Source organism: Scyliorhinus canicula, unplaced genomic scaffold (assembly GCF_902713615.1).
Source record: "Scyliorhinus canicula unplaced genomic scaffold, sScyCan1.1, whole genome shotgun sequence".
Lineage (NCBI taxonomy): Eukaryota > Metazoa > Chordata > Chondrichthyes > Carcharhiniformes > Scyliorhinidae > Scyliorhinus > Scyliorhinus canicula.
In genome coordinates, this window is record NW_024055835.1 from 89,258 (window position 1) to 115,325 (window position 26,068).

The 26,068-nt window shown below is 58.3% G+C and overlaps 1 protein-coding gene across 1 annotated transcript; it reads left to right on the plus strand.

Moving 5' to 3' along the window:
* LOC119961176 (aldehyde dehydrogenase family 3 member B1-like) lies at positions 1-26,068 on the plus strand (the record flags this gene model as incomplete). The annotated part of the gene is made up of 5 exons (XM_038788641.1): positions 1-185; positions 1,329-1,439; positions 4,855-4,975; positions 21,359-21,444; positions 25,987-26,068. Coding segments are annotated over exons 1-5 (562 nt in total), but the record flags the coding sequence as incomplete, so codon positions are not given.

Consider the following 26,068-nt stretch of genomic DNA (forward strand, 5'->3'; position numbering starts at 1 on the left):
GTTGCTAGTCCCGCCACTCGACAATGATGACCTTTGCTGACTCTTTGCTGAGGTTACGGCTCGCCTTTATGAATGGGAAGAGCCGATCCGAGGAGTTTCGAATCAATCAGTTAAACTCCCTGATCCAGTTACTGCAGGAGAACGAAGCGGCCCTGCTCAATGTTCTGTACAAAGATCTCCGCAAGGTCAGTGAGAATCAACTGTGGGGTTTCAGCCCAGCGAGTCTGCCTCACCCAGTGGGAGGGTCTGTCCCCCAGTGGGAGGGTTTGTCCCCCAGTGGGAGGGTCTGTCCCCCAGTGAGAGGGTCTGCCACCCAGTGGGAGGGTCTGCCACCCAGTGGGAGGGTCTGTCCCCCAGTGAGAGGGTCTGCCACCCAGTGAGAGGGTCTGCCACCCAGTGAGAGGGTCTGTCCCCCAGTGGGAGGGTCTGTCCCCCAGTGGGAGGGTCTGTCCCCAGTGGGAGGGTCTGCCACCCAGTGGGTGGGTCTGTCACTCAGTGGGAGGGTCTGTCCCCCAGTGGGAGGGTCTGTCCCCCAGTGGGAGGGTCTGTCACTCAGTGGGAGGGTCTGTCCCACCCAGTGGGAGGGTCTGTCCCCCAGTGGGAGGGTCTGTCCCCCAGTGGGAGGGTCTGTCCCCCAGTGGGAGGGTCTGTCCCCCAGTGGGAGGGTCTGTCCCCCAGTGGGAGGGTCTGCCACCCAGTGGGAGGGTCTGCCACCCAGTGGGAGGGTCTGCCACCCAGTGGGAGAGGCTGCCACCCAGTGGGAGGGTCTGCCACCCAGTGGGAGAGCCTGCCACCCAGTGGGAGGGTCTGTCCCCCAGTGGGAGGGTCTGCCACCCAGTGGGAGGGTCTGCCACCCAGTGGGAGAGCCTGCCACCCAGTGGGAGGGTCTGCCACCCAGTGGGAGGGTCTGTCCCCCTGTGGGTGAGGCTGCCACCCAGTGGGAGAGCCTGCCACCCAGTGGGAGGGTCTGCCACCCAGTGGGAGAGCCTGTCCCCCAGTGGGAGGGTCTGCCACTCAGTGGGAGAGCCTGTCCCCCAGTGGGAGAGCCTGCCACCCAGTGGGTGAGGCTGCCACCCAGTGGGAGGGTCTGCCACCCAGTGGGAGAGCCTGTCCCCCAGTGGGTGAGGCTGCCACCCAGTGGGAGAGCCTGCCACCCAGTGGGAGAGCCTGCCACCCAGTGGGAGAGTCTGCCACCCAGTGGGTGAGGCTGCCACCCAGTGGGAGAGTCTGCCACCCAGTGGGAGAGCCTGCCACCCAGTGGGTGAGGCTGCTTCACGTTACGGGATGTTTTACTCTTGAATGTTGACCTTTATTTTTGGTGTGTGCAGAATAAATTTGAGGCGATGATTGCTGAGATTGGACTTGTCAGAAATGAGGCCATTCATGCCCTGAACAACATTCGAAGCTGGATGGAAGCCGAAATAGTGGAGAAGTCATTTGTAGGTATCCTGAATGCGTCTCTCTCTCACTGTCTCTCTCTCTCTCTCTCTCTGTCCCTCTCTCTCCCTCTCCCTCTCTCTGTCTCTCTCCCCCTCTATCTCTCTCTCTTTCCCTCTCTCTCGCCCTCCTCACTGTCTCTCTCTCTCTCACTGTCTCTCTCTCTCTCCCTCTCTCTATCTCTCTCTCCCTCTCTCTTTCCCTCTCTCTCGCCCGCCTCTCTGTCTCTCTCTCTCATCGTCTCTCTCTCTCTGCCTCTCTCTCTGTCCCTCTCTCTGTGCCTCTCCCTCTCTCTGCCTCTCTCTCTGTCCCTCTCTCTGTGCCTCTCCCTCTCTCTATCTCTCTCTCCCTCTCTCTTTCCCTCTCTCTCGCCCTCCTCTGTCTCTCTCTCTCACTGTCTCTCTCCCTCTCTCTATCTCTCTGTCCCTCTCTCTTTCCCTCTCTCTCGCCCTCCTCTCTGTCTCTCTCTCTGCCTCTCTCTCTCTGTCCCTCTCTCTGTGCCTCTCTCTCTCTGCCTCTCTCTCTGTCCCTCTCTCTGTGTCTCTCCCTCTCTCTATCTCTCTCGCCCTCTCTCTTTCCCTCTCTCTCGCCCTCCTCTCTGTCTCTCTCTCTCTCACCGTCTCTCTCTCTGCCTTTCTCTGTGTCCCTCTCTCTGTGCCTCTCCCTCTCTCTATCTCTCTCTCCCTCTCTCTTTCCCTCTCGCCCTCCTCTCTGTCTCTCTCTCTCACCGTCTCTCTCTCTCTCTGTCCCTCTCTCTGTGTCCCTCTCTCTGTGCCTCTCCCTCTCCCTGCCTCTCTCTCTGTCCCTCTCTCTGTGCCTCTCCCTCTCTCTATCTCTCTGTCCCTCTCTCTTTCCCTCTCTCTCGCCCTCCTCTCTTTCTCTCTCTCTCACTGTCTCTCTCTCTCTGTCCCTCTCTCTGTGCCTCTCCCTCTCTCTATCTCTCTCTCCCTCTCTCTTTCCCTCTCCCTCGCCTTCCTCTCTGTCTCTCTCTCTCGCTGTCTCTCTCTCTCTGTCTCTCTCTCTCTGTCCCTCTCTCGTGCCTCTCCCTCTCTCTGTCTCCCTCTCTTTCTGTCTCCCTCTCTCTGCCTCTCCTTCCCTCTCCCTCTCTCTTTCCCCCTCTCCACCCTCTCTCCCTCTCTCTCCCACGCACTTTCCCTCTCTCCCTCTCTCCCTCCACCTCTCTCTCCTTCCCTCTCCCTCTCTCTCCCTCTCTGTCTCTTTCCCCCTCTCTCTCTCCACTACTCAATCTCCTCTCCATCTGTTTCTCAGTCTGTCTCTCTATCTTATCTCTTTCTCCCTTTGTCACTCTCTCTCTCTCGTCTATTGCAGAAAATACGGAGGCTGGGGATTGAGGGTGATTTAGAGATGTGGATCAGAAATTGGCTAGTTGAAAGAAGACAGAGAGTGGTAGTTGATGGGAAATGTTCAGAATGGAGTTCAGTTACGAGTGGCGTACCACAAGGATCTGTTCTGGGGCCGTTGCTGTTTGTCATTTTTATAAATGACCTAGAGGAGGGCGCAGAAGGATGGGTGAGTAAATTTGCAGACGACACTAAAGTCGGTGGAGTTGTAGACAGTGCGGAAGGATGTTGCAGGTTACAGAGGGACATAGATAAGCTGCAGAGCTGGGCTGAGAGGTGGCAAATGGAGTTTAATGTGGAGAAGTGTGAGGTGATTCACTTTGGAAACAATAACAGAAATGCGGAATATTTGGCTAATGGTAAAATTCTTGGTAGTGTGGATGAGCAGAGGGATCTCGGTGTCCATGTACATAGATCCCTGAAAGTTGCCACCCAGGTTGATAGGGTTGTGAAGAAGGCCTATGGTGTGTTGGCCTTTATTGGTAGAGGGATTGAGTTCCGGAGCCATGAGGTCATGTTGCAGTTGTACAAAACTCTAGTACGGCCGCATTTGGAGTATTGCGTACAGTTCTGGTCGCCTCATTATAGGAAGGACGTGGAAGCTTTGGAACGGGTGCAGAGGAGATTTACCAGGATGTTGCCTGGTATGGAGGGAAAATCTTATGAGGAAAGGCTGATGGACTTGAGGTTGTTTCGTTAGAGAGAAGAAGGTTAAGAGGTGACTTAATAGAGGCATACAAAATGATCAGAGGGTTAGATAGGGTGGACAGCGAGAGCCTTCTCCCGCGGATGGAGGTGGCTAGCACGAGGGGACATAGCCTTAAATTGAGGGGTAAAAGATATAGGACAGAGGTCAGAGGTGGGTTTTATACGCAAAGAGTGGTGAGGCCGTGGAATGCCCTACCTGCAACAGTAGTGAACTCGCCAACATTGAGGGCATTTAAAAATTTATTGGATAAGCATATGGATGATAAGGGCATAGTGTAGGTTAGATGGCCTTTAGATTTTTTCCATGTCGGTGCAACATCGAGGGCCGAAGGGCCTGTACTGCGCTGTATCGTTCTATGTTCTATGTTCTATCTCCCTCTGACATATCTTTCTCTGTAACATTTTCTCTCCAGCTCTATATCCCTCTGTCTCTCTGGTCTCTCTCTCTCTTTCTCCGGCTCTCGCTCTGTCCGTCTCCCACCCTTTCTCTCACACCAACTCTCTCTTTCTCTTGCCCATTCTGCCTCTCGCCCTCTTTTTCAGTCTCTCTCTCTCTCTCTCTCTCTCTCTCACTCACTCCCTTTCTCTCTTTCTCATTCACTTTGCCTTTCACCCTCCCTTTCGGTCCATCTATCTCTCTCTCTTTTTCTTTCTCGCTTTCTCTGTCACTCTGCTTCTCTCCCTCCCTTCCATATATCTCTCTCTCTCTCTCCCTCTCTCTCTCCCTCTCTTCCATATCTCTCTCTCTCTCCCTCTCTCTCTCCCATATCTCTCTCTCTCTCTCCCTTTGTCTCACTTTCTCTCTCTCCTTCTCTTCCATATCTCTCTCGTTCTCGCTCTCTTTTCCCCTTTCTCTCACTCTCTCTCTCTCTCTCTGTCCCTCCCGCACACGTCACTGTTTCTCTCTCTCTCTCTCTCTCTCTCTCACTCCCCTGATGCACCGTCAATTACCACAACAGGAGAATAATTGAGTCTTTATTGAACGAGATGTTGTGCCTCCTGTAGCTGGAACCAGAATGGCTGCCGCTCGGGGAGCACTCACATTTATACTCCGCCTGCTGGGCGGAGCCAGCAGGCAGCTATTTACCATTGTACCTCTAATATACGGGCAGTGCCGTAATACGTATAATATACCACTAGTGGTGTTAACCACATCTCCCAGGTTCTTTCTGCCTCTCTCTGTCTCTTTTTCCTTTTCTCTCCTTCTCTGTCCCTATTACCCACATCTCTCTCTCTCTTCTCTCTCTCTCTCGTTCACCTGTCCCCTCTCTGGATATTATCCAGCCTCTCAGATCTCGGTGGTTCTCAGTTTCATTGTTGGATTAATGTCCCCCCTCGTGTCCCTCAGATAACGAAGCAAGATCAATGCTTTATCCAGAAGGAACCATTTGGATTGATCCTGATCATCGGGACCTGGAGTCACCCAATTCAACTCCTGCTGATGCCCTTGATTGGGGCTATTGCTGCAGGTCAGTGACAGGTCGCACTCTGAGCGCAACCCCGAATGGCCAGGCCCCAGACCCCGCCCTCATCCTCAACCCCGTGCCTGAACACCGAGATCTGTTTCCCCAACACACACAGACACGCACAGCATGATCCCAGGACCCACCCTGTGACCCGCACATGTCATGATAGGCACTCAGACGCATAATGAGATACGGACAGGCAGTGACAGACACCCAGTGCAGCCAATCGCCACACAGGACAGAAGACAACCAATCACCGGGCAGGACACTGGAGGGTGGTTGATGCACTATCAATTACTACGAGAGTAGAGTGTAATTGAGGCTTTATTACACAGAGATGTGTGGCCTCCTACAGCAGCTGACAAAATGGCTGCTGTTCGGGGAGCACACACATTTATACTCCGCCTACTGGGCGGAGCCAGCAGGCAGGGATCTACCCCCGTACCTGTAGTACAGGGGCCTGACCGTAATACCCATATATACAATATAATACAACAGTGGTGACTAGCACAATGGCCTCCCACTATAAACACACGAGGCATCAACACTCTGCCTCTTCCCACTGGTGACAACTGTAGTGACAGTCAGGGTGTACATATCAGTTAGCACCTTCTACACGTGGCTCAGAGCTAGTCTGGTCTAGTTAGTTATAGTTAGCACACTTAGATTAGTAGAGTGTCAAACCCACAGTGAACTGCGTGCACTGCTTAAGAAGTTGTATTGAACTAACATCACAGTTTGGAGTCTGCTTTCCAGTATAACTGCATCCAATTGCAGTCCGTGTTACCCCAGGGTGAATAACAGAACACACACACACACAGCACAATAGCCGTCTCCATTCCCCGTCCTGAGTCCCAGCCCCTATAGAAATATATCAATGAGGAGCAGGAGGGACGTCACTCTGCCCTCGGGCCTGTTCGACCTCCCCTGATCGTAACCTCGACCCCACATTCCTGCCGACCCCCCGATGACCTTTCACCCCCCCTCCCTTCTCGTTAATCAGGAATCTCTCCCGCTCTGCCTTAACAATATTCCCAGATTCTGCTCCCGCTGCTTCTTGAGGAAGAGAGTTCCGGAGACTCCCCAGCCTCTGAGAGACATGGGGCAGCACGGTAGCATAGTGGTTAGCATCAATGCTTCACAGCTCCAGGGTCCCAGGTTTGGTTCCCGGCTGGGTCACTGTCTGTGCGGAGTCTGCACGTCCTCCCCTTGTGTGCGTGGGTTTCCTCCGGGTGCTCCGGTTCCCTCCCACAGTCCAAAGATGTGTGGGTTAGGTAGATTGGCCATGCTAAATTGCCCGTAGTGTCCTAAAAAGTAAGTTTAAGGGGGAGTTGTTGGGTTGCGGGTATAGGGTGGATGCGTGAGTTTGAGTAGGGTGATCATTGCTCGGCACAACATCGAGGGCCGAAGGGCCTGTTCTGTGCTGTACTGTTCTATGTTCTGTGTTCTATTCCTCCCCATCTCCGTTTGGAATGGGCGATCCCTTATTGTTAAACAGTGACCCATTCCTCCCCTCCCCCCCTCGGTCTAGATTCCCCCACACGAGGAAACATCCTCTCCACATCCACCCTGTCAACACCCCTCAGCATCTTAAAGGTTTGGATCCAGGGGCCTGTGACTGGGATAAACTCCAGCGGATACCAGCCCAGCCCGTCCAAACTCTCCTCACAAGAAACCCCCGCCCATTCCTGGATTCAGCCCAGTGAACCTTCCCTGAACTGATTCCAACACATTGACACCTTTCCGTCAATAAGGAGGCCGACACTGTGGGCAATACTCCAGATGTGGCCTCTCCAACCTCCTGGACAACCGAATCCCAACCTCCCGACTTTTATATCCAATTCCCCTCCCCATAAACAACTACGTTCTTTAACTTTCCCAATCACTCGCTGTACCCGTACCCCAGCCTTTTGTGGTTCATGCCCTCGGACACCCAGATCCCTCTGTAGCTCAGATCTCTGCAATCTCTCACCGTTCCAATAAGAAGCTTCATTTTTATTCTCCCTGTCAAAATGGACGATTCACCTTTTTCCACGTGATATCTCCATTTGCCAGGTCTTCTTCCGCTCGGTAACCTCTCTCATGTCCTCTTCACAACTTACTATCCTCCCTATCTTTGTGTTGACGGCTAATGTAGCTCCCAAACCTTCAATCTCTTCATCCAAGTCATTTATACAAATTGTTAAAAGCTGAGTCGACGTCACTGATCCCTGCGACACGCCACAGGTCACATTCCGACAGCCAGGGTCGACCCATTGATGCCAACTGTTTCCCGTTAGCTCGCCAACCTTCAATCTATGCCAATACCCTACCCTCTGCACCACGAGCTTTTATTTGCAGTCAATGGGACTGAGGGAGAAAACTCTTCACGGGTTGGGGAAACAAAGGAAGACGGTTCGTCTCGAGAGCGAGCGCGATGAGGTCGTTAAACCGGGCAAGAGGCCAGGAATGAGAAGTATGCTGGGTGCCAACCTGTGATCGAACCGGCCCGCTCCCGTTACCGAAATCGGAAACCCCCCCCCCCCCCGTAGCGTGGCGGGAAACCAATAATCACCATTCACACTCAATCTGCACACAAGGAGCGACACCCCTGTCTCTCCCCTCTCCCCCCCCCAGCCTCTCCACCCCCACAGCCTCTCCACCCCCCCCTCCCCCTCCCCCCCCACCAGCCTCTCCACCCCCCCTCCCCCTCCCCCCTCCCCCTCCCCTTCCCCCCAGCCTCTCCACCCCCCTCCCCTCCCCCTTCCCCCCCAGCCCCTCCCCCCTCCCCCCCCCAGCCTCTCCACCCCCCCAGCCTCTCCACCCCCCCCCTCCCCCTCCCCCCCCACCAGCCTCTCCACCCCCCTCCCCCCTCCCCCTCCCCCCCCAGCCTCTCCACCCCCCCTCCCCCCCCAGCCTCTCCACCCCCCCTCCCCCTCCCCCCCCCACCCCCCCTCCCCCTCCCCCCCCACCAGCCTCTCCACCCCCCTCCCCCCTCCCCCTCCCCCCTCCCCCAGCCTCTCCACCCCCCCTCCCCCTCCCCCTTCCCCCCAGCCTCTCCACCCCCTCCCCTCCCCCCCCCAGCCTCTCCACCCCCCCCCCCCCCCTCCCCCTTCCCCCCCCAGCCTCTCGTGATCTAACCGCCTCCCCAGCAGGTCACGTGGTCGCCGATTACACTCCTTTTGGGCTGGCGAAAGGGACCCCCCCCCCCAGGAGGTGAGATCTTTGCTTTCCCTGCCCCTCTGACCACCCATAACCCCCCCCCACACCTCCCCCCCCCCCCCCCCACACTGACCGCGGAGGCCTCAGGCTGCACGGCTGAAGGCTATCGTGACGACTCGTCTCCCGGGGGGACACCTGTGGGTGGGCGGGCCATGCAGCATGTGGGGGTTGTAGCCTAGCAACCCGATCGCTACCCTGATGCCTCAACACTGCGAGGGGGCAACACCTCGGACCCAGCGGCCAAAATCCGAACAAGATGGACTGGGCCCCAGCGCGTATGGGTGACCAGAGAGTGGGCGCGTGCATGGAGGTGGGGGCCAGCACCCAGTACGGGGGACAGGTACTGCAGGGGTCTGGGGTCCAATCAATGTCCAGGGGGCCCCGCTGTGGCCTGGGAGGGTGCATGGAGAGGAGGTGTTGGATGGCAGAGGCTTGGGGGTGGGGGGGCATCGTGTGCAACCGACACATGATCATGCACACGTGTGTGCTCGTTTGCCAGGGCGTGTGGATGACAGCTACATCCTGGGGGCAGGCAGACATCACCGGCCTCTTCAAGGAGTGCCCTAGGATGGGTGACTGGCCCTTTGGGGGGGGGGGGGGGCGAAGGGATTTCCACTGAGGCCCCTGGCTAATGACTCCGCGCCGAGACAGGAGACCGATGCAGAGCCCACAGCGCCGCCTGCAGGCTGGAGGGCAGGCCGCAGCGGTGAGGGTTCGGCAGGCCCGGAGTGGCCCTCATCCTCGCCCGCTTGAAATAGGATGTGGGCCTCTTCCCCTCCCGTTCCCCAATCCCTCCCCCACCCTCCCAGGGTCTGTGTCACATCCAGGGACTGTGTCGGCACCGTTTAGGGGGTCACTGTCGAGGGCAGAGGGGTGCCGCAGAGAGCTGGGCGCTGGTACTCCTCAATCTGAGCCATAATCAGGCCTGTCCGCTGAGCGCTCGCTCACACCCGGTGTACCCAGAATGCTCTACGACTATGTCCGGTTGTGTTTCCAGGATGAACATCAGGGGCGGCATGCAGCCTCGTGCCTGCTGCGTGCCGTGGCCTTCGATGCCCCCGGCGGTGGTCCTGGGTTGGCACCTTCTCCTCCCGGTCAGTGCCCATAGGGCCCTGGGGGGTCCACGTTGGGATGGAGGGGCAGTGCTTTTGTGCCCTGCGTCACCTGGTTCTGCCAGCCCTGGCGGCTCCACATGGTCCGCACCATCGTGTCGATGTCCTCGGCAATGTCCCTCTGTGACTGGGACATGCCCCTCCGTGACTGGGACATGCCCCTCCGTGACTGGGACACGCTGTGGGGTCTCGGCAATGCCCCCCCGTGACTGGGACATGCTGTGGGTCTCGGCGATGCCCCTCCGTGACTGGGACATGCTGTGGGTCTCGGCAATGCCCCTCCGTGACTGGGACATGCTGTGGGTCTCGGCAATGCCCCTCCGTGACTGGGACATGCTGTGGGTCTCGGCGATGCCCCTCCGTGACTGGGACATGCTGTGGGTCTCGGCGATGCCCCTCCGTGACTGGGACATGCTGTGGGTCTCGGCAATGCCCCTCCGTGACTGGGACATGCTGTGGGCCCTCGGCAATGCCCCTCCGTGACTGGGACATGCTGTGGGTCTCGGCGATGCCCCTCCGTGACTGGGACATGCTGTGGGTATCGGCGATGCCCCTCCGTGACTGGGACATGCTGTGGGTCTCGGCAATGCCCCCCCCGTGACTGGGACATGCTGTGGGTCTCGGCAATGCCCCCCCCGTGACTGGGACATGCTGTGGGTCTCGGCGATGCCCCTCCGTGACTGGGACATGCCCCTCCGTGACTGGGACATGCTGTGGGTCTCGGCGATGCCCCTCCGTGACTGGGACATGCTGTGGAGGGGTCTCGGCAATGCCCCTCCGTGACTGGGACATGCTGTGGGTCTCGGCAATGCCCCTCCGTGACTGGGACATGCTGTGGGTCTCGGCGATGCCCCTCCGTGACTGGGACATGCTGTGGGTATCGGCGATGCCCCTCCATGACTGGGACATGCTGTGGGTCTCGGCAATGCCCCCCCCGTGACTGGGACATGCTGTGGGTCTCGGCGATGCCCCTCTGTGACTGGGACATGCCCCTCCGTGACTGGGACATGCCCCTCCGTGACTGGGCCATGCTGTGGAGGGGTCTCGGCGATGCCCCTCCGTGACTGGGACATGCTGTGGGGTCTCGGCAATGCCCCTCCGTGACTGGGACAGGCTGTGGGTATCGGCGATGACCCTCCGTGACTGGGACATGCTGTGGAGGGGTCTCGGCAATGCCCCTCCGTGACTGGGACATGCTGTGGGTCTCGGCGATGCCCCTCCGTGACTAGGACATGCTGTGGGCCCTCGGCAATGCCCCTCTGTGACTGGGACATGCTGTGGGTCTCGGCGATGCCCCTCCGTGACTGGGACATGCTGTGGGTCTCGGCGATGCCCCTCCGTGACTGGGACATGCTGTGGGTCTCGGTGATGCCCCTCCTTGACTGGGACATGCTGTGGGGGGGTCTCGGCAATGCCCCTCCGTGACTGGGACATGCTGTGGAGGGGTCTCGGCGATGCCCCTCTGTGACTGGGACATGCTGTGGGTCTCGGCAATGCCCCCCCCGTGACTGGGACATGCTGTGGGTCTCGGCGATGCCCCTCTGTGACTGGGACTTGCTGTGGAGGGGTCTCGGCAATGCCCCTCCGTGACTGGGACATGCTGTGGGTCTCGGCGATGCCCCTCCGTGACTGGGACATGCTGTGGAGGGGCAATGCCCCTCCGTGACTGGGACATGCTGTGGAGGGGCAATGCCCCTCCGTGACTGGGACATGCTGTGGGTCTCGGCGATGCCCCTCCGTGACTGGGACATGCTGTGGAGGGGCAATGCCCCTCCGTGACTGGGACATGCTGTGGAGGGGTCTCGGCGATGCCCCTCCGTGACTGGGACATGCTGTGGGTCTCGGCGATGCCCCTCCGTGACTGGGACATGCTGTGGGTCTCGGCGATGCCCCTCCGTGACTGGGACATGCTGTGGGGGGGTCTCGGCGATGCCCCTCCGTGACTGGGACATGCTGTGGGGGGGTCTCGGCAATGCCCCTCCGTGACTGGGACATGCTGTGGGGGGGTCTCGGCAATGCCCCTCCGTGACTGGGACATGCTGTGGAGGGGTCTCGGCAATGCCCCTCCGTGACTGGGACATGCTGTGGGTCTCGGCGATGCCCCTCCGTGACTGGGACATGCTGTGGTGGGGCAATGCCCCTCCGTGACTGGGACATGCTGTGGGTCTCGGCGATGCCCCCCCGTGACTGGGACATGCTGTGGGTCTCGGCGATGCCCCTCCGTGACTGGGACATGCTGTGGGTCTCGGCAATGCCCCTCCGTGACTGGGACATGCTGTGGGTCTCGGCGATGCCCCTCCGTGACTGGGACATGCTGTGGGTCTCGGCAATGCCCCTCCGTGACTGGGACATGCTGTGGAGGGGTCTCGGCGATGCCCCTCCGTGACTGGGACATGCTGTGGGTCTCGGCGATGCCCCTCCGTGACTGGGACATGCTGTGGGGGGGCAATGCCCCTCCGTGACTGGGACATGCTGTGGAGGGGCAATGCCCCTCCGTGACTGGGACATGCTGTGGAGGGGCAATGCCCCTCCGTGACTGGGACATGCTGTGGGTCTCGGCAATGCCCCTCCGTGACTGGGACATGCTGTGGGTCTCGGCGATGCCCCTCCGTGACTGGGACATGCTGTGGGGGGGTCTCGGCGATGCCCCTCCGTGACTGGGACATGCTGTGTGTCTCGGCGATGCCCCTCAGTGACTGGGACATGCTGTGGGTCTCGGCGATGCCCCTCCGTGACTGGGACATGCTGTGGAGGGGCAATGCCCCTCCGTGACTGGGACATGCTGTGGGTCTCGGCAATGCCCCTCCGTGACTGGGACATGCTGTGGGTCTCGGCAATGCCCCTCCGTGACTGGGACATGCTGTGGGGTCTCGGCGATGCCCCTCCGTGACTGGGACATGCTGTGGGTCTCGGCGATGCCCCTCCGTGACTGGGACATGCTGTGGGTCTCGGCGATGCCCCTCCGTGACTGGGACATGCTGTGGGTCTCGGCAATGCCCCTCCGTGACTGGGACATGCTGTGGGTCTCGGCAATGCCTCTCCGTGACTGGGACATGCTGTGGGTCTCGGCAATGCCCCTCCGTGACTGGGACATGCTGTGGGTCTCGGCAATGCCCCTCCGTGACTGGGACATGCTGTGGAGGGGTCTCGGCAATGCCCCTCCGTGACTGGGACATGCTGTGGGTCTCGGCAATGCCCCTCCGTGACTGGGACATGCTGTGGAGGGGTCTCGGCGATGCCCCTCCGTGACTGGGACATGCTGTGGGTCTCGGCGATGCCCCTCCGTGACTGGGACATGCTGTGGGTCTCGGCGATGCCCCTCCGTGACTGGGACATGTTGTGGAGGGGTCTCGGCAATGCCCCTCCGTGACTGGGACATGCTGTGGAGGGGTCTCGGCGATGCCCCTCCGTGACTGGGACATGCTGTGGGTCTCGGCAATGCCCCTCCGTGACTGGGACATGCTGTGGGTCTCGGCGATGCCCCTCCGTGACTGGGACATGCTGTGGGTCTCGGCAATGCCCCTCCGTGACTGGGACATGCTGTGGGCCCCGGCAATGCCTCTCCGTGACTGGGACATGCTGTAGGTCTCGGCGATGCCCCTCCGTGACTGGGACATGCTGTGGGTCTCGGCGATGCCCCTCCGTGACTGGGACATGCTGTGGGTCTCGGCAATGCCCCTCCGTGACTGGGACATGCTGTGGGTCTCGGCGATGCCCCTCCGTGACTGGGACATGCTGTGGAGGGGTCTCGGCGATGCCCCTCCGTGACTGGGACATGCTGTGGGTCTCGGCAATGCCCCTCCGTGACTGGGACATGCTGTGGAGGGGTCTCGGCGATGCCCCTCCGTGACTGGGACATGCTGTGGGTCTCGGCGATGCCCCTCTGTGACAGGGACATGCTGTGGAGGGGTCTCGGCGATGCCCCTCCGTGACTGGGACATGCTGTGGGTCTCGGCGATGCCCCTCCGTGACTGGGACATGCTGTGGGTCTCGGCGATGCCCCTCCGTGACTGGGACATGCTGTGGGCCCTCGGCAATGCCCCTCCGTGACTGGGACATGCTGTGGGTCTCGGCGATGCCCCTTCGTGACTGGGACATGCTGTGGGTCTCGGCGATTCCCCTCCGTGACTGGGACATGCTGTGGGTCTCGGCGATGCCCCTCCGTGACTGGGACATGCTGTGGGTCTCGGCGATGCCCCTCCGTGACTGGGACATGCTGTGGGCCCTCGGCGATGCCCCTCCGTGACTGGGACATGCTGTGGGGTCTCGGCGATGCCCCTCCGTGACTGGGACATGCTGTGGAGGGGTCTCGGCAATGCCCCTCCGTGACTGGGACATGCTGTGGAGGGGTCTCGGCGATGCCCCTCCGTGACTGGGACATGCTGTGGAGGGGTCTCGGCGATGCCCCTCCGTGACTGGGACATGCTGTGGGTCTCGGCGATGCCCCTCCGTGACTGGGACATGCTGTGGAGGGGTCTCGGCAATGCCCCTCCGTGACTGGGACATGCTGTGGAGGGGTCTCGGCGATGCCCCTCTGTGACTGGGACATGCTGTGGGTCTCGGCGATGCCCCTCCGTGACTGGGACATGCTGTGGGTCTCGGCAATGCCCCTCCGTGACTGGGACATGCTGTGGGTCTCGGCGATGCCCCTCCGTGACTGGGACATGCTGTGGGTCTCGGCGATGCCCCTCCGTGACTGGGACATGCCCCTCCGTGACTGGGACATGCTGTGGGTCTCGGCGATGCCCCTCCGTGACTGGGACATGCTGTGGGTATCGGCGATGCCCCTCCGTGACTGGGACATGCTGTGGGTCTCGGCAATGCCCCCCCCGTGACTGGGACATGCTGTGGGTCTCGGCGATGCCCCTCTGTGACTGGGACATGCCCCTCCGTGACTGGGACATGCCCCTCCGTGACTGGGCCATGCTGTGGAGGGGTCTCGGCGATGCCCCTCCGTGACTGGGACATGCTGTGGGGTCTCGGCAATGCCCCTCCGTGACTGGGACAGGCTGTGGGTCTCGGCGATGCCCCTCCGTGACTGGGACATGCTGTGGGTCTCGGCAATGCCCCTCCGTGACTGGGACATGCTGTGGGCCCTCGGCAATGCCCCTCTGTGACTGGGACATGCTGTGGGTCTCGGTGATGCCCCTCCTTGACTGGGACATGCTGTGGGGGGGTCTCGGCAATGCCCCTCCGTGACTGGGACATGCTGTGGAGGGGTCTCGGCGATGCCCCTCTGTGACTGGGACATGCTGTGGGTCTCGGCAATGCCCCCCCCGTGACTGGGACATGCTGTGGGTCTCGGCGATGCCCCTCTGTGACTGGGACTTGCTGTGGAGGGGTCTCGGCAATGCCCCTCCGTGACTGGGACATGCTGTGGGTCTCGGCGATGCCCCTCCGTGACTGGGACATGCTGTGGAGGGGCAATGCCCCTCCGTGACTGGGACATGCTGTGGAGGGGCAATGCCCCTCCGTGACTGGGACATGCTGTGGGTCTCGGCGATGCCCCTCCGTGACTGGGACATGCTGTGGAGGGGCAATGCCCCTCCGTGACTGGGACATGCTGTGGAGGGGTCTCGGCGATGCCCCTCCGTGACTGGGACATGCTGTGGGTCTCGGCGATGCCCCTCCGTGACTGGGACATGCTGTGGGTCTCGGCGATGCCCCTCCGTGACTGGGACATGCTGTGGGGGGGTCTCGGCGATGCCCCTCCGTGACTGGGACATGCTGTGGGGGGGTCTCGGCAATGCCCCTCCGTGACTGGGACATGCTGTGGGGGGGTCTCGGCAATGCCCCTCCGTGACTGGGACATGCTGTGGAGGGGTCTCGGCAATGCCCCTCCGTGACTGGGACATGCTGTGGGTCTCGGCGATGCCCCTCCGTGACTGGGACATGCTGTGGTGGGGCAATGCCCCTCCGTGACTGGGACATGCTGTGGAGGGGTCTCGGCAATGCCCCTCCGTGACTGGGACATGCTGTGGGTCTCGGCGATGCCCCTCCGTGACTGGGACATGCTGTGGGCCCTCGGCAATGCCCCTCCGTGACTGGGACATGCTGTGGGTCTCGGCGATGCCCCTCCGTGACTGGGACATGCTGTGGGTCTCGGCAATGCCCCTCCGTGACTGGGACATGCTGTGGAGGGGTCTCGGCGATGCCCCTCCGTGACTGGGACATGCTGTGGGTCTCGGCGATGCCCCTCCGTGACTGGGACATGCTGTGGGGGGGCAATGCCCCTCCGTGACTGGGACATGCTGTGGAGGGGTCTCGGCGATGCCCCTCCGTGACTGGGACATGCTGTGGGTCTCGGTGATGCCCCTCCGTGACTGGGACATGCTGTGGAGGGGCAATGCCCCTCCGTGACTGGGACATGCTGTGGAGGGGCAATGCCCCTCCGTGACTGGGACATGCTGTGGGTCTCGGCAATGCCTCTCCGTGACTGGGACATGCTGTGGGTCTCGGCGATGCCCCTCCGTGACTGGGACATGCTGTGGGTCTCGGCGATGCCCCTCCGTGACTGGGACATGCTGTGGGGGGGTCTCGGCGATGCCCCTCCGTGACTGGGACATGCTGTGTGTCTCGGCGATGCCCCTCCGTGACTGGGACATGCTGTGGGGGGGCAATGCCCCTCCGTGACTGGGACATGCTGTGGAGGGGTCTCGGCGATGCCCCTCCGTGACTGGGACATGCTGTGGGTCTCGGTGATGCCCCTCCGTGACTGGGACATGCTGTGGAGGGGCAATGCCCCTCCGTGACTGGGACATGCTGTGGAGGGGCAATGCCCCTCCGTGACTGGGACATGCTGTGGGTCTCGGCAATGCCCCTCCGTGACTGGGACATGCTGTGGGTCTCGGCAATGCCCCTCCGTGACTGGGACATGCTGTGGGTCTCGGCGATGCCCCTCCGTGACTGGGACATGCTGTGGGTCTCGGCGATGCCCCTCCGTGACTGGGACATGCTGTGGGTCTCGGCAATGCCCCTCCGTGACTGGGACATGCTGTGGGTCTCGGCAATGCCTCTCCGTGACTGGGACATGCTGTGGGTCTCGGCAATGCCCCTCCGTGACTGGGACATGCTGTGGGTCTCGGCAATGCCCCTCCGTGACTGGGACATGCTGTGGAGGGGCAATGCCCCTCCGTGACTGGGACATGCTGTGGGTCTCGGCGATGCCCCTCCGTGACTGGGACATGCTGTGGAGGGGTCTCGGCGATGCCCCTCCGTGACTGGGACATGCTGTGGAGGGGTCTCGGCGATGCCCCTCCGTGACTGGGACATGCTGTGGGTCTCGGCGATGCCCTCCGTGACTGGGACATGCTGTGGGTCTCGGCAATGCCCCTCCGTGACTGGGACATGCTGTGGGTCTCGGCGATGCCCCTCCGTGACTGGGACATGCTGTGGGTCTCGGCGATGCCCCTCTGTGACTGGGACATGCTGTGGAGGGGTCTCGGCAATGCCCCTCCGTGACTGGGACATGCTGTGGGTCTCGGTGATGCCCCTCCGTGACTGGGACATGCTGTGGGTCTCGGTGATGCCCCTCCGTGACTGGGACATGCTGTGGGTCTCGGCAATGCCCCTCCGTGACTGGGACATGCTGTGGAGGGGTCTCGGCAATGCCCCTCAGTGACTGGGACATGCTGTGGGTCTCGGCGATGCCCCTCCGTGACTGGGACATGCTGTGGGTCTCGGCGATGCCCCTCCGTGACTGAGACATGCTGTGGGTCTCGGCAATGCCCCTCCGTGACTGGGACATGCTGTGGGTCTCGGCGATGCCCCTCCGTGACTGGGACATGCTGTGGGTCTCGGCGATGCCCCTCCGTGACTGGGACATGCTGTGGGTCTCGGCGATGCCCCTCCGTGACTGGGACATGCTGTGGGTCTCGGCGATGCCCCTCCGTGACTGGGACATGCTGTGGGTCTCGGCAATGCCCCCCCGTGACTGGGACATGCTGTGGGTCTCGGCGATGCCCCTCCGTGACTGGAACATGCTGTGGAGGGGTCTCGGCGATGCCCCTCCGTGACTGGGACATGCTGTGGGTCTCGGCAATGCCCCTCCGTGACTGGGACATGCTGTGGGTCTCGGCGATGCCCCTCCGTGACTGGGACATGCTGTGGGTCTCGGCAATGCCCCTCCGTGACTGGGACATGCTGTGGGCCCTCGGCAATGCCCCTCCGTGACTGGGACATGCTGTGGAGGGGTCTCGGCGATGCCGCTCCGTGACTGGGACATGCTGTGGGTCTCGGCGATGCCCCTCCGTGACTGGGACATGCTGTGGGTCTCGGCGATGCCCCTCCGTGACTGGGACATGCTGTGGGTCTCGGCGATGCCCCTCCGTGACTGGGACATGCTGTGGGTCTCGGCGATGCCCCTCCGTGACTGGGACATGCTGTGGGTCTCGGCAATGCCCACCTGGTTCTGGGTCACATCCCTCCCCAGCGACTGAGTCACACTGTCGAGTCCCTCAGCCATGGCTGTCACCGACTGACCCTCACGGTGCCAGCGTCGTGCCCCTGGCTCTCCGTTGTGGTCGCCACCCCAGCAGTGTTGGCCTCAGTACCACTCATTACCGAGGCGCCCTATCCTGCATTCGTGGCCTCAGGGGCTCGTCCAATCGGCTACGGACCTGCTGGGGCATCGCTGAAATCTCCCGCTCTGAACCTCACGGCCGCTCCCTATCGTTCTGCACCAGCTGTGACGGGTACCAGGTGGTTTCCTCGGAGCTCTCCTCCGAGGTATTCCCATGGGAAGCAGGGATGGGGAAGCCACCTGGAGCACCAGCAGGGTCAGCTGTGGGAAAATGGACATGTGGTCAGTGGGAGGGGGGGGGGGCTGGCTGTATGGCGCTAACAACACACGTGTGACACGCCATCTGTCCTCGACCACCCCCGTAGCTTCCATGGCCCTTTCCTCGTAGGGGGTGAGAGTGGCCAAACGCACCTTCAATCGCAGGGAGGAGGGGGGGGTGGGGGTGCTCGGTGGGTGAGGGAGGAATGGGCCGTTTTGGGGGAGGGGGGGTCTCGGTGAGGGAGGAATGGGCCGTATTGGGGGGGGGGGGTCTCGGTGGGTGGGGGCTCTCGGTGAGGGAGGAATGGGCCGTATTGGGGGGGGGGGTCTCGGTTTGTGGGGGCTCTCGGTGAGGGAGGAATGGGCCGTATTGGGGGGGGGGGTCTCGGTGAGGGAGGAATGGGCAGTATGGGGGGGGTGAGATGGTCTAACTATCCCTTCCCTCCTACATCACCAGTGTAGCCGCGAGTTTAGCGGCTCTATCCTCCTATTTCTAACCTCACTGCCACGTGGCGCAGGGAGTAATCCGCAGATTACCACCCTAAAGGTCCTGATTATTAAATAAATCCCTGCACTCCTTCTGCAGAACCTCATCCCCCTTCCTGCCTGTGACATTAGTACCTGTGTGTACCACCACCTCTGGCTGTTCACCCTCCCCCTACAGAATGCCCTGTGCCGGGCGGCACGGTGGTGCAGTGGGTTAGCCCTGCTGCCTCACCGCGCCGAGGTCCCAGGTTCGATCCCGGCCCTGGGTCACTGTCCATGTGGAGTTTGGACATTCTCCCTGTGTCTGCGTGGGTTTCGTCCCCACAACCCAAAGATGTGCAGGTTAGGTGGATTGGTCGCGCTAAATTGCCCCTTAATTGGAAAAAATGAATTGGGTAATCTAAATTTATAGAGATCAAAATGCCCTGTGCTTATTCAGCGACATCCTTGACCCTGGTACCAGGGAGGCAACACACCATCCTGGAGTCTCTTTCACGTCCACAGAAGCGCCTGTCTGTGCCCCTTACGAAGAGACCCCTGTAACTATCGCTCACCTGCACTTTGCCCTCCCCTGCTGAGCAACAGAGCCAGTTGTGGTGCCATTGTTCAGGCTGCTGTTGTTTACCCCTGATAGGCTATCACCCCCCAACTGTATCCAAATCGGTATACCTGTTAGAGAGGGGGACAGTCACAGGGAATTCCTGCACTGACTGCCTGCCCTTTCCCCCAACTGTATCCAAATCGGTATACCTGTTAGAGAGAGGGACAGTCACAGGGAATTCCTGCACTGACTGCCTGCCCTTTCCCCCAACTGTATCCAAATCGGTATACCTGTTAGAGAGGGCGACAGTCACAGGGGATTCCTGCACTGACTGCCTGCCCTTTCCCCAACTGTATCCAAATCGGTATAGCTGTTAGAGAGAAGGACAGTCACAGGGGATTCCTGCACTGACTGCCTGCCATTTCCCCCAACTGTATCCAAATCGGTATACCTGTTAGAGAGGGCGACAGTCACAGGGGATTCCTGCACTGACTGCCTGCCCTTTCCCCCAACTGTATCCAAATCGGTATACCTGTTAGAGAGGGGGACAGTCACAGGGAATTCCTGCACTGACTGCCTGCCCTTTCCCCCAACTGTATCCAAATCGGTATACCTGTTAGAGAGGGGGGACAGTTACGGAGGATTCCTGCACTGACTGCCTGCCCTTTCCCCCAACTGTATCCAAATCGGTATACCTGTTAGAGAGAAGGACAGTCACAGGGGAATCCTGCACTGACTGCCTGCCATTTCTAGCGGCCAACGATCTGTCTGCCTGCACCTTGGGTGTGATCATGTCTCTATAATGCCTGTCTGTGATGATTTCCTCCACACGACGCACACAGATACACAAACACATATACACTGAGACACACACATACAAATACACACACCGGCATACAAATACACACAATTACACACACACGCAATTACACACACACACAATTACACACACACGCAATTACACACACACGCAATTACACACACACGCAATTACACACACGCAATTACACACAGGCGCAATTACACACATATGCAATTACCCACATATGCAATTACACACATATGCAATTACACACATATGCAATTACACACACACGCAATTACACACACACGCAATTACACACAGGCGCAATTACACACATATGTAATTACCCACATATGCAATTACACACATATGCAATTACACACATATGCAATTACACACATATGCAATTACACACACACGCAATTACACGCACACAGGCAATTACACACACATGCAATTACACACGCACGCAATTACACACGCACGCAATTACACACGCACGCAATTACACACACACGTAATTACACACATATGCAAACACATATGCAATTACACACACACGCAATTACACACACAATTACACACACACACAATTACACACACACACAATTACACACACAAACAATTACATGCACACACAATTACACACACACAATTACACACACAAACAATTACATGCACACACAATTACACACACACAATTACACACACAAACAATTACACGCACACGCAATTACACGCACACAGATACACAAACACACACATACACACAAAAATACACATAGGCTCTCACACTCACTCTGACACACAAACACTGATACACAGACATGCGCACACACTGATACACACACTCACACACTGATACACACACACTGATACACAGACACGCTCACACACTGATACACAGACACGCTCACACACTGATACACACACTCACACACTGATACACACACACTGATACACAGACACGATCACACACTGATACACAGACACGCTCACACACTGATACACACACTCACACACTGATACACACACACTGATACACAGACACGCTCACACACTGATACACACACTCACACACTGATACACACACACTGATACACAGACACGCTCACACACTGATACACACACTCACACACTGATACACACACTCACACACTGATACACACACACTGATACACAGACACACTCACACACTGATACACACACTCACACACTGATACACACACACTGATACACAGACACGCTCACACACTGATACACACACTCACACACTGACACACAGACATGCTCACGCTCACACAGACACATAAATACACAGGTTTGAATACTTTCAGTGCTCCCTGTTTTTCAGACAGCACATGTTGATGCTGATCGGTGAGTGTGCAGGTTTGGGTTGACTAACACTGTGGAAACAGCCTCAATCTTCAGCTCTATTTCTCTTTGTGTTTCTAACCCTTAGGGAACTGTGTTGTCCTAAAGCCCTCGGAGGTCAGCGTGAACACGTCAGCTCTGCTCAGTAAACTCATCCCCAAGTACCTGGACAAGGTGAGAAACAGCACAAACTCTGACTACACCTTCCACAGGAACAGGAGGCCCCATTCAGCCCCTTCTCCAGCCTGTTACACAGGAACAGGAGGCCCCATTCAGCCCCTTCTCCAGCCTGTTACACAGGAACAGGAGGCCCCATTCAGCCCCTTCTCCAGCCTGTTACACAGGAACAGGAGGAGGCCCCATTCAGCCCCTTCTCCAGCCTGTTACACAGGAACAGGAGGCCCCATTCAGCCCCTTCTCCAGCCTGTTACACAGGAACAGGAGGCCCCATTCAGCCCCTTCTCCAGCCTGTTACACAGGAACAGGAGGCCCCATTCAGCCCCTTCTCCAGCCTGTTACACAGGAACAGGAGGAGGCCCCATTCAGCCCCTTCTCCAGCCTGTTACACAGGAACAGGAGGCCCCATTCAGCCCCTTCTCCAGCCTGTTACACAGGAACAGGAGGAGGCCCCATTCAGCCCCTTCTCCAGCCTGTTACACAGGAGCAGGAGGCGGCCCCATTCAGCCTCTTCTCCAGCCTGTTACACTATAACAGGAGGCCCCATTCAGCCCCTGCTCCAGCCTGTTGCACAGGAACAGGAGGAGGCCCCATTCAGCCCCTTCTCCAGCTGTTATACAGGAACAGGAGGATGCCCCATTCAGCCCCTTCTCCAGCCTGTTACACAGGAACAGGAGGCCCCATTCAGCCCCTTCTCCAGCCTTACACAGGAACAGTGGGAGGCCTAATTTCAGCCCCTTCTCCAGCCTTTTACACAGGAACAGGAGGGGCCCCATTCAGCCCCTTCTCCAGCTGTTATACAGGAACAGGAGGATGCCCCATTCAGCCCCTTCTCCAGCCTGTTACACAGGAACAGGAGGAGGCCCCATTCAACCCTTCTCCAGCCTGTTACACAGGAACAGGAGGCCCCATTCAGCCCCTTCTCCAGCCTGTTACACAGAAACAGGAGGCCCCACTCAGCCCCTTCTCCAGCCTGTTACACAGGAACAGGAGGCCCCACTCAGCCCCTTCTCCAGCCTGTTACACAGGAACAGGAGGAGGCCCCATTCAGCCCCTTCTCCAGCCTGTTACACAGGAACAGGAGGCCCGATTCAGTCTCTTCTCCAGCCTGTTACACAGGAACAGGAGAAGGCCCCATTCAGCCCCTTCTCCAGCCTATTACACAGGAACAGGAGGCCCCATTCAACCCCTTCTCCAGCCTGTTACACAGGAACAGGAGGAGGACCCATTGAACCCCTTCTCCAGCCTGTTACACAGGAACAGGAGGCCCCATTCAGCCCCTTCTCCAGCCTGTTACACAGGAACAGGAGCCCCCATTCAGCCCCTTCTCCAGCCTGTTACACAGGAACAGGAGGCGGCCCCATTCAACCCCTTCTCCAGCCTGTTACACAGGAGCAGGAGGAGGCCCCATTCAGCCCCTTCTCCAGCCTGTTGCACAGGAACAGGAGGAGGCCCCATTCAGCCCCTTCTCCAGCCTGTTACACAGGAACAGGAGGTCCCATTCAGCCCCTTCTCCGGCCTGTTACACAGGAACAGGAGGAGGCCCCATTCAGCCCCTTCTCCAGCCTGTTACACAGGAGCAGGAGGAGGCCCCATCCAGCCCCTTCTTGAGCCTGTTACACAGGAACAGGCCCCATTCAGCCCCTTCTCCAGCCTGTTACACAGGAACAGGAGGAGGCCCCATTCAGCCCCTTCTCCGGCCTGTTACACAGGAACAGGAGGAGGCCCCATTCAGCCCCTTCTCCAGCCTGTTACACAGGAACAGGAGTAGGCCCCACTCAGACCCTTCTCCAGCCTGTTACACAGGAACAGGAGGCTGCCCCATTCAGCCCCTTCTCCAGCCTGTTACACAGGAACAGGAGGAGGCCCCATTCAGCCCCTTCTCCAGCCTGTTACACAGGAACAGGAGGCCCCATTCAGCCCCTTCTCCAGCCTGTTACACAGGAACAGGAGGGGGGCCCATTCAGCCCCTTCTCCAGCCTGTTACACAGGAACAGGAGAAGGCCCCATTCATCCCCTTCTCATGCCTGTTACACAGGAACAGGAGGCCCCATTCAGCCCCTTCTCCAGCCTGTGACACAGGAACAAGAGGCCCCATTCAGCCCCTTCTCCAGCCTGTTACACAGGAACAGGAGGCCCCATTCAGCCCCTTCTCCAGCCTGTTACACAGGAACAGGAGGCCCCATTCAGCCCCTTCTCCAGCCTGTTACACAGGAACAGGAGGCCCCATTCAGCCCCTTTTCCAGCCTGTTGCACAGGAACAGGAGGCCCCATTCAGCCCCTTCTCCAGCCTGTTAGACAGGAACAGGAGGCCCCATTCAGCCCCTTCTCCAGCCTGTTACACAGGAACAGGAGGAGGCCCCATTCAGCTCCTTCTCCAGCCTGTTACACAGGAACAGGAGGAGGCCCCATTCAGCTCCTTCTCCAGCCTGTTACACAGGAACAGGAGGAGGCCCCATTCAGCCCCTTCTCCAGCCTGTTGCACAGGAACAGGAGGAGGCCCCATTCAGCTCCTTCTCGAGCCTGTTACACAGGAACAGGAGGCCCCATTCAGCCCCTCCAGCCTGTTACACAGGAACAGGAGGAGGCCCCATTCAGTCCTCTTTAGCCTACATCAACACTCAGTAAGATGTAGGCTGATCGATATCGTATCTCCATTTTCCACACGTTTCTGAAACTCTTAATTCCCGTAACCCACAGAAAAATCGATCAATCTGTTTTCAAATTTCTCTCGGCCCCAGAATCAGCAGCTTTATGCAGAGCGTGAGTTCGAGATTTTCCCTCCCACCTCCGCAATGGTTGGGTCCAGTGAATATGTAAGTTACAACAATAAATAAAATAAAGGCAAAAAAAGTATTTCCCAATCTCATCCCTAAACGTGTTGGCTCCAAATTTAAGGTTCTGTACCCTGGGTCAGGAACTCATTTTGCCTAACATCGACTCATCTGAATCTGTTAATCATGTTCATCACCTTGGTTAGATCACTCTTCAATTGATTAACCAGATTGGAAAATAACCTTGTGATGAGACCATCAATTCATGCGACACGTGGTTAGAAGTGAACAGTGGTTTTAATCATCTTACAACAGAGCCTGCCTGTGACCAGATGAACTCCAGATGAACTGGCAGGCAGGCTCTTAGCATCAACCTTTATACTTCCGGTTAGGGGGAGGAGCCGTTTGGAGCCAAGCGTGGAGCCCAGTACAAACTCCCGTACACTCCCAGTGTATCTCCCCCTAGTCGCAGAGCAGCACAACTGCTCGTGTGCCGAGCTTACAGAGACATAGTACAACATGTGTAATACAGTGTGAATTATGCTACTGTGATTCACCACACACTTTCTGTGTAACCTGCTCTGGTCATTAAATTCCTGACTTGGGTCCAGTGGGAGGTGTGTGCAGCCACGATCACCTCATCCTGGTTATATTCCAACCCTGGAGAAAGTCCGACGAACCTACTCAATTATTGTCGCATTCGGTCAGGAGCTGTGAATTGTTCCTGCACTTTACCCCCCTAAATATGTACTGCTCCACCCTGTTACACTGCTGCACTGAACTCTGTGTACCCCTCCTCTGACTATTTGATGCGGACAGTGTAGAGGGAGCTTTACTCTGTATCTAACCCTGTGCTGTACCTGTCCTGGGAGTGTTTGATGGGGACAGTGTAGAGGGAGCTTTACTCTGTACCTAACCTCGTGCTGTACCTGTCCTGGGAATGTTTGATGGGGTCAGTTCAGAGAGAGCTTCACTCTGTGTCTAACCCCGTGCTGTTCCTGTCCTGGGAGTGTTTGATGGGGACAGTGTAGAGGGAGCTTTACTCTGTACCTAACCTCGTGCTGTACCTGTCCTGGGAGTGTTGGATGGGGACAGTGTAGAGGGAGCTTCACTCTGTATCTAACCCCGTGCTGTACCTGTCCTGGGAGTGTTTGATGGGGACAGTGTAGAGGGAGCTTTACTCTGTATCTAATCCCGTGCTGTACCTGTCCTGGGAGTGTTCGATGGGGACAGTGCAGAGGGAGCATTACTCTGTATCTAACCCCGTGCTGTACCTGTCCTGGGAGTGTTTGATGGGGACAGTGTAGAGGGAGCTTTACTCTGTATCTAACCCCATGCTGTACCTGTCCTGGGTGTGTTTGATGGGGACAGTGTAGAGGGATCGTTACTCTATATCTAACCCTGTGCTGTACCTGTCCTGGGAGTGTTTGATGGGGACAGTGTAGAGGGAGCTTTACTCTGTATCTAACCCCGTGCTGTACCTGTCTTGGGAGTGTTTGATGGGGACAGTTCAGAGAGAGCTTTACTCTGTATCTAACCCCATGCTGTACCTGTCCTGGGAGTGTTTGATGGGGACAGTGTAGATGGAGCTTTACTCTGTATCTAACCCAGTGCTGTACCTGTCCTGGGACTGTTTGATGGGGACAGTGTAGAGGGAGCTTTACTCTGTATCTAACCCCATGCTGTACCTGTCCTGGGACTGTTTGATGGGGACAGTGTAGAGGGAGATTTACTCTCATTCCTGATCCTATACCTGTCTCTCTAGGATTGTTTTGCTGTTTTTATTGGTGGGCCGGTGGAAACGAGGAAACTTCTGCAATTCAAGTTTGATTACGTCTTTTATACAG